A 12605-nucleotide genomic window follows, 5' to 3' on the forward strand; every position below is an offset into this window, starting at 1 on the left:
GTTTCCCACTCTGTTTCCCACTCTGTTTCCCACTCTGTTTCCCACTCTGTTTCCCACCCTGTTTCCCACCCTGTTTCCCACTCTGTTTCCCACCCTGTTTCCCACTCTGTTTCCCACCCTGTTTCCCACTCTGTTTCCCACCCTGTTTCCCACTCTGTTTCCCACCCTGTTTCCCACCCTGTTTCCCACTCTGTTTCCCACCCTGTTTCCCACTCTGTTTCCCACTCTGTTTCCCACCCTGTTTCCCACCCTGTTTCCCACTCTGTTTCCCACCCTGTTTCCCACCCTGTTTCCCACCCTGTTTCCCACTCTGTTTCCCACCCTGTTTCCCACTCTGTTTCCCACCCTGTTTCCCACTCTGTTTCCCACCCTGTTTCCCACTCTGTTTCCCACCCTGTTTCCCACTCTGTTTCCCACCCTGTTTCCCACTCTGTTTCCCACCCTGTTTCCCACTCTGTTTCCCACCCTGTTTCCCACTCTGTTTCCCACCCTGTTTCCCACTCTGTTTCCCACCCTGTTTCCCACTCTGTTTCCCACCCTGTTACCCACCCTGTTACCCACTCTGTTTCCCACTCTGTTTCCCACTCTGTTTCCCACTCTGTTTCCCACTCTGTTTCCCACACTGTTACCCACACTGTTTCCCACTCTGTTTCCCACTCTGTTTCCCACTCTGTTTCCCACTCTGTTTCCCACTCTGTTTCCCACTCTGTTTCCCACCCTGTTTCCCACCCTGTTTCCCACCCTGTTTCCCACCCTGTTTCCCACCCTGTTACCCACCCTGTTACCCACCCTGTTACCCACCCTGTTTCCCACTCTGTTTCCCACTCTGTTTCCCACTCTGTTTCCCACTCTGTTTCCCACCCTGTTTCCCACCCTGTTACCCACCCTGTTTCCCACCCTGTTTCCCACCCTGTTTCCCACTCTGTTACCCACTCTGTTTCCCACCCTGTTTCCCACCCTGTTTCCCACTCTGTTTCCCACTCTGTTTCCCACCCTGTTACCCACCCTGTTACCCACTCTGTTACCCACTCTGTTTCCCACACTGTTACCCACACTGTTACCCACACTGTTACCCACTCTGTTTCCCACTCTGTTTCCCACTCTGTTTCCCACTCTGTTTCCCACCCTGTTTCCCACCCTGTTTCCCACCCTGTTTCCCACCCTGTTACCCACCCTGTTTCCCACTCTGTTTCTCACTCTGTTACCCACCCTGTTTCTCACTCTGTTACCCACCCTGTTACCCACCCTGTTACCCACCCTGTTTCCCACTCTGTTTCCCACTCTGTTTCCCACTCTGTTTCCCACCCTGTTTCCCACCCTGTTTCCCACCCTGTTTCCCACCCTGTTTCCCACCCTGTTTCCCACCCTGTTACCCACTCTGTTACCCACCCTGTTTCTCACTCTGTTACCCACCCTGTTTCTCACTCTGTTACCCACCCTGTTTCTCACTCTGTTTCCCACCCTGTTTCCCACCCTGTTTCCCACTCTGTTACCCACCCTGTTTCTCACTCTGTTACCCACCCTGTTTCTCACTCTGTTACCCACCCTGTTTCTCACTCTGTTACCCACCCTGTTTCCCACCCTGTTTCCCACCCTGTTTCCCACTCTGTTACCCACTCTGTTACCCACCCTGTTACCCACCCTGTTACCCACCCTGTTACCCACCCTGTTACCCACCCTGTTACCCACCCTGTTTCCCACCCTGTTTCTCACTCTGTTACCCACCCTGTTACCCACCCTGTTACCCACCCTGTTACCCACCCTGTTTCCCACCCTGTTTCCCACCCTGTTTCCCACCCTGTTTCCCACCCTGTTTCCCACCCTGTTACCCACTCTGTTACCCACCCTGTTTCTCACTCTGTTACCCACCCTGTTTCTCACTCTGTTACCCACCCTGTTTCTCACTCTGTTACCCACCCTGTTTCTCACTCTGTTTCCCACCCTGTTTCCCACCCTGTTTCCCACTCTGTTACCCACCCTGTTTCTCACTCTGTTACCCACCCTGTTTCTCACTCTGTTACCCACCCTGTTTCTCACTCTGTTACCCACCCTGTTTCCCACCCTGTTTCCCACCCTGTTTCCCACCCTGTTTCCCACTCTGTTACCCACTCTGTTACCCACTCTGTTACCCACTCTGTTACCCACCCTGTTACCCACCCTGTTACCCACCCTGTTTCCCACCCTGTTTCTCACTCTGTTACCCACCCTGTTACCCACCCTGTTACCCACCCTGTTACCCACCCTGTTTCCCACCCTGTTTCTCACTCTGTTACCCACCCTGTTACCCACCCTGTTACCCACCCTGTTACCCACCCTGTTACCCACCCTGTTACCCACCCTGTTTCCCACCCTGTTTCTCACTCTGTTACCCACCCTGTTTCCCACTCTGTTACCCACCCTGTTACCCACCCTGTTACCCACCCTGTTACCCACCCTGTTTCCCACCCTGTTTCCCACCCTGTTTCCCACCCTGTTACCCACCCTGTTACCCACTCTGTTACCCACTCTGTTACCCACTCTGTTTCCCACTCTGTTTCCCACTCTGTTTCCCACTCTGTTACCCACTCTGTTACCCACTCTGTTTCCCACTCTGTTTCCCACTCTGTTTCCCACCCTGTTTCCCACCCTGTTTCCCACCCTGTTTCCCACCCTGTTTCCCACCCTGTTTCCCACCCTGTTTCCCACCCTGTTTCTCACTCTGTTTCCCACCCTGTTTCCCACCCTGTTACCCACCAACAAACAAACAGAAGCACCCAGAGTAGGTTGAGGGAAAAAACTCTCTTCTTTAATCTTTAAAATTAACAATAAATTAGCATTATTTTTTCGTTTCATGGGCCATAACTTTTATATAAATGGCTATAATGTTAATTTAAAGATGTATTTATTTAACAGAAGCAAACAGGAAATCAAATTGTCAACAGAAAACAATATTCTTATTAGCTTTTTGCATTTTTTCTGCTTAAATAACACATTTATGTTGTGTTTTCTACATCAGTAGCAACACTTAGTGATGCTGTTTCTCTGGATTTGTTGGTGTTTGCGTGGCTGATGTTAAACAGCAGGGGTCCTGGTAGTTTCCGCAGTTACAAAGATATAAAATCATGAAATGACTGACATTAATTTGGCTGGTTTTATGTTTAAATTCCGACCGTTATATTTTATTATTTTGGTTGATTTATGTTTTTAAAGTCTAACGAATTGTTTTCCCTTGATGTTAAAGTACATTAATTAATAAAAACTCATATCAGATAGACAAAATAACAAGAAAAAAGTGGAGCTTTGTTATTTATTTATTCAAAAAACTGACTTTAATCTCAAGATAAATTTGTAGATTTGGTCCTACAAGGGACAGTAATTTTTGGCACAGCTACAGCATCATAGCTGTTCCTCTTTGGTAATTCACCAAACAGAAGCCGCTCAGCACCGCATCAATGTGTGCTAACATGCAGCAAGTCTGCACTGAGGAATCAGCTGTGAAAAGTTAAAGCTGCACAAAGAGCTACAGCCACAGCGTTATTAAAACAGGTTTTTTACTAACCAGTCCAGAGTCGGATTTCTGTCCTTTACTGCCCAAAAGTACCAATATTCTTTACTCTTGTTTTGGCCTTTTTCTGTCATTTTGTTTCTTTCTGCGGATGCAAACTGTTGTTGCTGTAGTTTTCCTCTGGATGCTCATTTAAATCATTTTTATTACTTTACCTCGAGTCTAACAGATAGGAGTCGGCTTTCTTTAAAGTTCACAAACACGTTTTCTTCACACTGTGCGTTTCATCTTTATTTTTTCTTCTCCCAAAAGGTCAAATTTGTTCTTAAAGGTCAACTGATTAATCTGAAATTAGTGGAGTGAAAGGCAGCTGCTCCACGGCTACAAAGCAAGCATAAGATCATATTTTTTTTTTTAGATAAAGCCTGGGCATCAAACTGAGCATTTCGGACCACTCATTAGCAGTTTTTCAGACCATCTACGCACACAAAAAGCTACATAACACCCTCAAAGTGTGGGGAAAACCCCCAAAAGCTCAATATGACCTCTTAGATAGAGGTTTGTGTCCAGAGATATTGTTGTAGTATCATAAAAGGATACATGTGTGCATTATTTGATTGGACAGTACAGGGTCCACTTTTTAACTGGTGGAATTACTTGTGTGGTAACTATGCTCGATTCTTTTTCCCGCAGTGTAAATGTCATGTAAAAGATGCCTTTAAACCCAACGATGGAGGTGAGAATAAAGAGAAGGAGGCACTCCTCGCTCTTCCCCTCTCTGCATTGTGAATCAGCATCTTTTCCTTCTTCCACCATTTCACTGTCTCTGCAGCTTTGGCCACCGGCCGAGCGTCAGAGCATCACAGAGAGACAGAGAAGAGGAAGGATTTGTGACTTGTGGCACCGATAGCCATACCTGGCCGGAGCTTTCAGGGACCAGAAGTGATGAGGAGAGCAGGATGAGAGAAAGGAAAGGGAAAAGGTGGAAAGACAGAGAGCGAGGTTATATTCAGAGTGAAATCAAACAAGAGAAGAAGAGCTAAAGACGAGCAGGGGGAAGTCTGCGTGATGAGATTATGAAGCGATAGAGGAAACAGCAGTGAAGCAATGATGGGTCTGGTATCGATGATAGCTCATGTAACGATAATGTCACTGAGGCTCCGCCCTCTCCCCCCCTGTGACATCATGCAGAGCTCCAAGGCTGTGTCGGAGACGCCCGTCATAGCAACCGTATCTGAGGATGAAGACGAAGACGAGGCAGAGCCCCCGCCGGTGGTCGCTCCCCGTCCAGAACACACCAAATCAGTAAGAATACTCTCAGATGTCTTTTTTTTATCCCTCTTTAGTCCTCTTTTCTATTTTATATACTTTAAGGAATGTCCTCGCTGTTGTGGGTTAACTGCTAACAGTTCACAAGGCCGCCGCATCCATCATGATAAACTCGCTACTATTTAAGACTTTGTATCTTTTTTTAAAGAAAGAGTTTAAATATATAGAATAAATGCAGCGTTAAAATGTTTTTTTTCACACGAGTTAAAGTTGAGCTGAAGTAAAATGTCTCATAAGTTTGTACATAAACCATGAAAAGAGTTCAAATGTCAGTTTTATTGTGAGTTTTTCTTTTAAAATCTGAGACGAAAAGCTGCAGACGATCTCTGTGATTAAAATGAGTCAAATAAAAATCAGTTCTGAGGAACAGATTTTTCTTCTTCACCTTCCCTGTTTAAAGTTTAACCAACAGAACGAGGCTTTTCACGGTAAAACGAGCATAGTTCGTCATTATATTTTCATCTATTTACCTGTAATGGACTCTGATATTACGTAAGATGGAGGTCATGTGGTGTCATCCTGCTTATAGCTGTTTCCAAACCAGCTCCTGTACACCGATCGATCAGTGTAACTTTATATATTTCTATTTTGACAACAGATGAGAGAGACGGCATCAAATGACTGGAGTGAGAGCAAATTACACCTCAGTAGTTTGTACAGAAATGCTGTGTGAATGTTTGCAGCTTCTCCACTCAGCTTCACTTACAATAAACTGTTTGTTTGCAGGATATATTCACTGCTTTTATAGCAGAGATTCAGGAAAAGTAGAGAAGTTGTGAGCTGGTCTTAACTTTAGAAATCAACAGCATGCAGAAGAACTTATTACATGGCGTTGGATTGTAAAGTTTATTAGCCAAAGACACGGCGTGTTGTAACTGTTCTGCTCTGAGCCAGATGAGTCGTCTACTGATGTCCAGCAGTTATCGTTAATTTCTCACAGCCATTAATTTTTAAATGGAGCCGTCGCCTGCCTCATTTCAACTCTCTAATACGACCACAAAGACTTCAGTGTTGGACAATGAGGGTGAGTTCAGGTTTTTTATTTAGAAACACTTTCTCAAAGAAATGCTCTGTTCTGTTCACACACTTTCCTCCTAATGTGACAACAGAGTTGATGAAAGATCAGAGCTAACGCTGCCCATTTCTCTTCAAGGACTAATTAACGCCCAGGCGGCAGTTTATTAGACGCACATGGAAAATATTTAAAATTTCTGTGACAGTCCAGTGATGCGTCTCATTAACCTGTACATGAAAGTTAAGAGTTGAATTTAAAAGAAAAAGACTAACAAAACTAACTATAAAACTATAAAACAAACCCTTTCAGATATCCATCTTTGAGAAATATTTCATATATAACATATAAATGTAAGGAAATGCTTAAAAAAAAAACTATCCATCGCATCTTTTAAAAAGTGTGCAGAAAATCCATGTAGTTTAATCGCGATTAATCGCACAATTGTCCATAGTTAACTCACGATTAATCACAATCTCACTTTTACTATATGTTCTAAATGCACCTTAAAGCAATATTTTTAATAAGCTTATCAATATAAGAGCAGACAAATATGCTTGCTTTAGCAGAACAAATCTAAATGTCCTGATAAATACTGTCCAGAACGTTATGAACCGTATTCTCAAGGAAGATATGCTGAAAACTGTTGAAAGAACAGCAGAAGAACACATGTTCCAATAATCTTTTTGCTTTAAAGTGATATTTAAAACTCGCCGTAGTTCACATCGACAGTAACAGCGATAACTTTGGCGTTGTCAGGAGAACCATCTGGCAGGGTTTTGAAGATGAACCCGTGACTCAAAAGACACTTTTCTTTGTCCTTTTTAGCTTCCCATCCACAACATTAGGCTACATTCCTTCTTGATTTGCTGCAGCACAGGTCGGACCAATGGTCACAGTCACAGAACCTGCCTTCGTTAATCTTCTGTAACAAAGTGACGTTAAGAGGAATTTTCTCTTTTTTTCTTTTAAAAACACTCTAAAGTCTTCTGGCCTCCAGTGTAATCACATACGAACAAGAGAAGAAAGTCAAATTCTTTATGGTTATCCAGTTTGTTCCGGCTCTAATGACGTCTCACATGTGTTAGCATGTGTGATACCAAGATGTTTTAGAGAAATACTGAGACTCGAACCCCTGAAGACCCCTGAAGACCCCTGAGGCTGAACCGGTAAAGGTCCAGCATGAAGGATCTAATGACGACTAACGGTATAAACTGCAGAGTGCAGCTGATATAATATCCTCCACCTGGGTATTATATCAGCTGCCATGTTTGCTTTCTGAGCTACTGTTGGTGTTACGGAGCAGGGCGACCTTTTCACGACCTATTCAGAGATAAACCGTGCCCTCTAAGGTAATGACGTCACAACCCTTCTTATTTTCACGTAGTAACAGGTTTTCGTGGATATAAAATGAATCACAGTCTTCATTTGAAAGGATTCTGTTAAACCTCATCAAACCGATGTTGGTGATAAACTAACTGCTCGTCTCGACTTTATACCGTCAATCCTTCCAGAGACACACACACACACACACACACACACACACACACACACAGACACACACACACACACACACACACACACACACACACACACACACACACACACACTCACACACGCACACGCACAGACACACACACACACACACACACACACACACACACACACACAGACACGGTTGCCCTTCTCTCAGACAGGCTGGCGGTTGAGAGGCTGCTTCCATGGCGCCGCTACAGTTTCCACAGTGATGACTTCAGTGCACCTGACTCCCACCATCGCACACATGCACACACACACACGCACACACATGCACGCACACACATGCACGCACACACATGCACGCACACACATGCACGCACACACATGCACGCACACACATGCACGCACACACATGCACACACACACATGCACACACACAACTCTTGTTGTTGATCTTTTCCTTTTTTCTTTCCATCCTCTGAAAGCTGAACGGACCTCAAACGTCTCACAGTTACGTTGCACTTCGGTGACTTTTACAAGTGTTCCCACAGCCTGTTAAATTGTTCAGCTCCAACTTTTTATTAGTTTGTAGATAAACGTGTATTTTCATGCTGTTCACAAATTAATCTAATTGGCAAATCCCATACAAAGATGAGATGTTTGAACTTGGTGCCAAAAACCTGGAACAGAACATTTATTATCATTATTGGTATAATTAGTGATTATTAGGCTTTATTTTACTGTTTTAAGTGTACATGCACTTATTCTTGGTTGTATTCATTACACCATGATTAAAACTTATCAGAACACCTGAGGGTGTTCAGGTGTGTCTGGTACCGGGACGTTAGTACCGTGGCTCTTTGTGGATTGGGCTTTCCTCCCGGCGGATTAGATTAAATATTAGATGAATCCTCTGACTCTTTGTTGTGTTCTTTAGTGTTTTTTTCTGGAGAAGCTGCTACTTCTGGAGGACTGAAACTGTCATAATCCAAAATATTGTTGTTTAAGGATGTTTTATTGTTTATTTTGTCACACTTTAATTCCCATATTTAACCTCTTTAATGTTTCAGATATACACTCGCTCAGTTATAGAACCCCTTCCTCCTCTGACCAAAGATGCAGCCACCTCCCCCATCTCCCCTCCGACCGCCGCAGCTGCCGCCGTCACCCCTGCCCCGCCTGCAGAGGCGGCTCCCAGCAGCCCCCCCAGCGCAAGCCCCGCCCCTGGTCCGTCTGTGCCCCACTCACAAGACAAAACCAGGAAGAAGAAGATGTCAGACGAGGAGATCCTGGAGAAACTACGTAAGTGTCATTTACACGGGGGGGGGGCTCATGGTGAAATGATTCCAACAGAAAACACAATTCTGATGCTGTCTTTACCTGCTGCAGAGCGAAGGCAGAGCGCCCACCGGCTCATTTTAGCCTCTTGACAGATTGTTTCATCACTCTGTCTGCACACAGTTTCCCTCAGAGAGCTCACTTTTTATTTTAGGCTCCAGTCAAGTTGCTGCTGGATTCAGCATATTCTCTCTGTTCTTTAAGATTTATTATGGTTTAAAAAAAGCAAGTGTGTGAGATAACGGCGCATAATGCAACTAAAATAAGATCCACATTAGATGTTGGGCCTGCTGCATTATCAGCATTAAGAGCAGTAAGTGTTTTAGTGAGTAAAAGGATTGATGGGGAAGATGTTTCAGTACATGATATCAGAACATGACAACCATAGAACAATTGTAGAGGAAAAAGAGTCTTAAATTAAATGAAATCTTCCAAATTTATTGCATACGAACACTGATATAAGACTAGTTTTATTGAACAAGCAAAGGTTAACCATTCATTCTGAAAAACAAAACGCAACAGGAAGTTATTATTGTTAATAAAACTTTATCTAACCAGGACATAAAGACTGTCGAGATTAAGCTGTTACAGCAATATAAACACATATACGAAAGGATCACAAGTTAACATGAAATTAAAAACAATGCCATCAGTGTCACAAAAAAACCTTTTATTTTCACGGATCAGATGTCAGTAGTCCTCTTCAATAGTTTAAAGGTTATATATGATGTATATGTGCTCATCCTCTTACATGAGCAGAACATGATGCATCTATCCTCCAGCAGAGGAAGGAAATCTAAATAAATCTTTTTACATTAACTAAGAAAGGTGCTCCACAGTGTACTGAATGTTTTCATAGACTTTGTAAGTGTATGTCTCATCTTTTGTATGCTATTTTAAAAAGTTTAGAAATATCTCCTTTGATAAATCATAGTTCAAACCGACCTCTGGTTTGAAAACCACTGCGCAGCGTAGGTTGAACTCTTTAAAAGTCAACAATTATGGTGTTTTTATAGTTTTTTATTGTCCCGAACACTCCAAATTAAAACAAGAAAGGGAAACACTTCCTTCTGCTGATGAAATGTGTTTTGGTGTCTTCTTCTATGAATAAAAGCTTGTATATTTCTTAAATCATGCCCCACGCCTGTCCAGATGTGCTCAGGTCTCCCTCTGCTGGTAAGACCAGGATACTGCATCTGTGATTGAGGACCTGACAGCCTCTGCCCCGCCCCCTTTTGTCCAATCCTCATGTCTGATTGGTCGTTTTCTCCTTGTCTCCTGCGGTTAAAGTCACTCCAGTTTTGGTCCTATAATCACTTTCCTGCTGAGGACTCTGATATCTGAACTGCTGACAGAGCTTCTGTCAGTCTGTCTGACTTTTGTGGTGTTTATTTCTTTATTTTATTTTATTTTGTTCTCTTTCTTCACCCTTAATTAACAGTTTCTTTCCATCTACAGCTTGATTCTGACCGGTTTATGCCTCGTCCTTTCTTTCCATCTGTTCTCTCAGTTGTTCCTCCTTCTTCTTCTCTGTTCTCTCTCCCGTCTGCATGCTGCATTGACCTACATGTGACGAATGTAATGTAGAGCAGACTTCCGATTGATAGAAAGACTCTTCTATCCAATCAAATTTAGCATCACTGTAAACATATAAAAACCTTTCTGCAGTGCGTTACAAAGCGTGGTTTCCTTTGTCTGGCTCTTTTGGAGCTTGTGATACTTTAAGTTTCTGGTTGTTTTGTTTGGACATTACATGACTTTTTATCCCTTTTTAACCCTATTTATCCCCCCCCTTTGTTTAGGGACAATTGTTAGTGTGGGAGACCCCAAGAAGAAATATACTCGCTTTGAGAAAATTGGACAAGGGTAAGTTTGTTTATTGTGTAAATGTTGCTTCATCTTATCTACAAACATCCCACAAAAACTAATATTTTTAATAATGTAATGATGCTTTATTCAATAACAGTAACAGTAACAATAACAGTTCTTATAAAGAAGCCAATCGTGCCTGTTATGTTGAAGAAGCCTCTGACTGAACACACTCTGAAAAACTATGCTCTCTGCTAAAAGAAACAAAGAAGAAGAAAGCTTCGTCTTTCACTGAAAATGCTTAAATATCCAGATTTATTCCTCATGTCACTGAGTCATTCGGGGAGTCAAAAGCGCAGTGATACAAAGTCGCCTTCGGGATGTGATGGAAAATAAAAAGTCCAGGACTTAGACTCAAGAAAAACACCTTCAAAGTTACCGGAGACCAACAAAAATCACTGGAGATGAGTAGAGTTCATTCAGGAAAAGGCAGTAAAACAGAGTCCTCCCTGTGAAAATGAGCTGATGTTACAGTTGTACTGTGCAGGACATCATTTTCAGTCCCCCTATGAAATTTATAGCTTTTGTCAACACCTTTTCTTTAAGAATAGAAATCTCTTTTCTGCCCTGAAACAATGGTGTCACACTCAATCCTTCCAAGCTGCTGCTTTGACTCTCGGCCAGCATCCCCCTAATAGTGTCATTTGTGTTCTCGGGCTGCACCCGGCTTCTTCAGCCAGCACCGGGGCTTTTATCTGTTCTTAATCTTAATTAACTCAATGTAGTGCTTATTAATAATACCTGTGAGTTATTTCAATGTCGTGTTTCACTTTACTTTACACACACACAGTATCTATAGTGAATTTTTACGTCAGATGTCAGAACAATATAAATCCAGAAGGATTTAGATTCACGAGGACTTTAAAAGCTGAACATTTTTCATCCTAAAGATGATTTAATATACATGGATGTGTGTCGGGCACCGTATGGTTTTTGATAAAGACTGAAAGGTTAAAGAAAATTTAAGTTTAAGAGCCAGTTTCATGTACTTATTTTGCACATTTTTTTTAGGAAACTTTACTGTTTAAGTACATGAAAACCTCCAAATGTTGCATCAATGAAAATTAATTAGAAAAGATTAGTGCTGGGCAAATATTAAATTCTTTAATCACATTAATCGCATGATTTCCTGTGATTAATCACGATTAATCGCATTGCTGAACTTGAAATTAATTCAAAAGTAGCATTTTTATTGGAACTGTACAGTCATATGATCGAAGTACTCCGGTTATGAGACAATTCAGCGTCGCAGTGCTTATAAATAACTTTAACTAAATTATTATTATATAAATAACTTATAAATAACCATGTTTGTTTATCCCGCTTCATCCGCTATTCTTTTCTGTTCTGACTGTTTCCTGTGAGCCGCAGCAGTAAACAACACACTAGGCTCGCTCACGATGGACTTTTTCAAAATAAAAGCCAGTGAGCAATTTACAATAAAAATAATAAATAATAAAAACTGCGTTAATGGGAGACAAATAATTGTCGGCGATAATTAATTAATTTGTTAAAGCAAAAATAACACGTTAATGTGTCCAGCCCTAGAAAAAAATACTTTATTTCCCCCGAAAAGGACTTTGTATAGGCATCAAGAGGATCTTTCCAAAGTAAAACACTGATAAATAATCTCTTCACCGTGTTTAACTTGAGCTTTCTTGTCGTCTGTTTTCAGGGCCTCTGGTACGGTTTACACAGCTATAGACATCGCTACAGGACAGGAGGTGGGTTTCCTCAATCATCCTCAGATTTTCTCCTTCAGCTCACATTTTATTTCATACGAGCTGAATAATCATAACAATGTTTAACAACTATTGTTATTTTTCTGACTGACCACCATTTATTTAACTTCTTTTTATCAGGAAAGCATAAAAGTCTGTTTCCTCTGGAGTAAAGATGCATTGATTGATTAGATATTGACATCAAAGAGGAAAACATGAGACAAAGAACTGTGTCATTCATATAAAAGCATAAAGTGATGTTTCAGACTTCAGGGTTTAAATAAATAAAGGGTTGGTATATAAAGCTGGAACTGTCAGCCTGTTTTAAAGTCACTGAAGAGCAAAGTGTGATTTTATTGGATGTTTTATGGAC

General features: G+C 42.1%; 1 protein-coding gene across 2 annotated transcripts in view; it reads left to right on the top strand.

Annotated features, from left to right (window-relative positions):
* pak1 (p21 protein (Cdc42/Rac)-activated kinase 1) overlaps positions 1 to 12605 on the top strand; it is a 60246-nt gene that overhangs the window by 37608 nt on the left and 10033 nt on the right. For both annotated transcript variants that reach the window (XM_072392025.1, XM_072392026.1), the window contains 4 exons: positions 4676 to 4789; positions 8375 to 8606; positions 10445 to 10508; positions 12187 to 12235. In XM_072392025.1, coding sequence (XP_072248126.1) covers positions 4676 to 4789; positions 8375 to 8606; positions 10445 to 10508; positions 12187 to 12235 — 459 coding nt within the window. The remainder of the gene's footprint in view (positions 1 to 4675; positions 4790 to 8374; positions 8607 to 10444; positions 10509 to 12186; positions 12236 to 12605) is intronic.

This window comes from Leuresthes tenuis, unplaced genomic scaffold (genome assembly GCF_036924035.1).
Source record: "Leuresthes tenuis unplaced genomic scaffold, fLeuTen1.0.hap1 SCAF_9, whole genome shotgun sequence".
NCBI classification, from domain to species: Eukaryota; Metazoa; Chordata; class Actinopteri; order Atheriniformes; family Atherinopsidae; genus Leuresthes; species Leuresthes tenuis.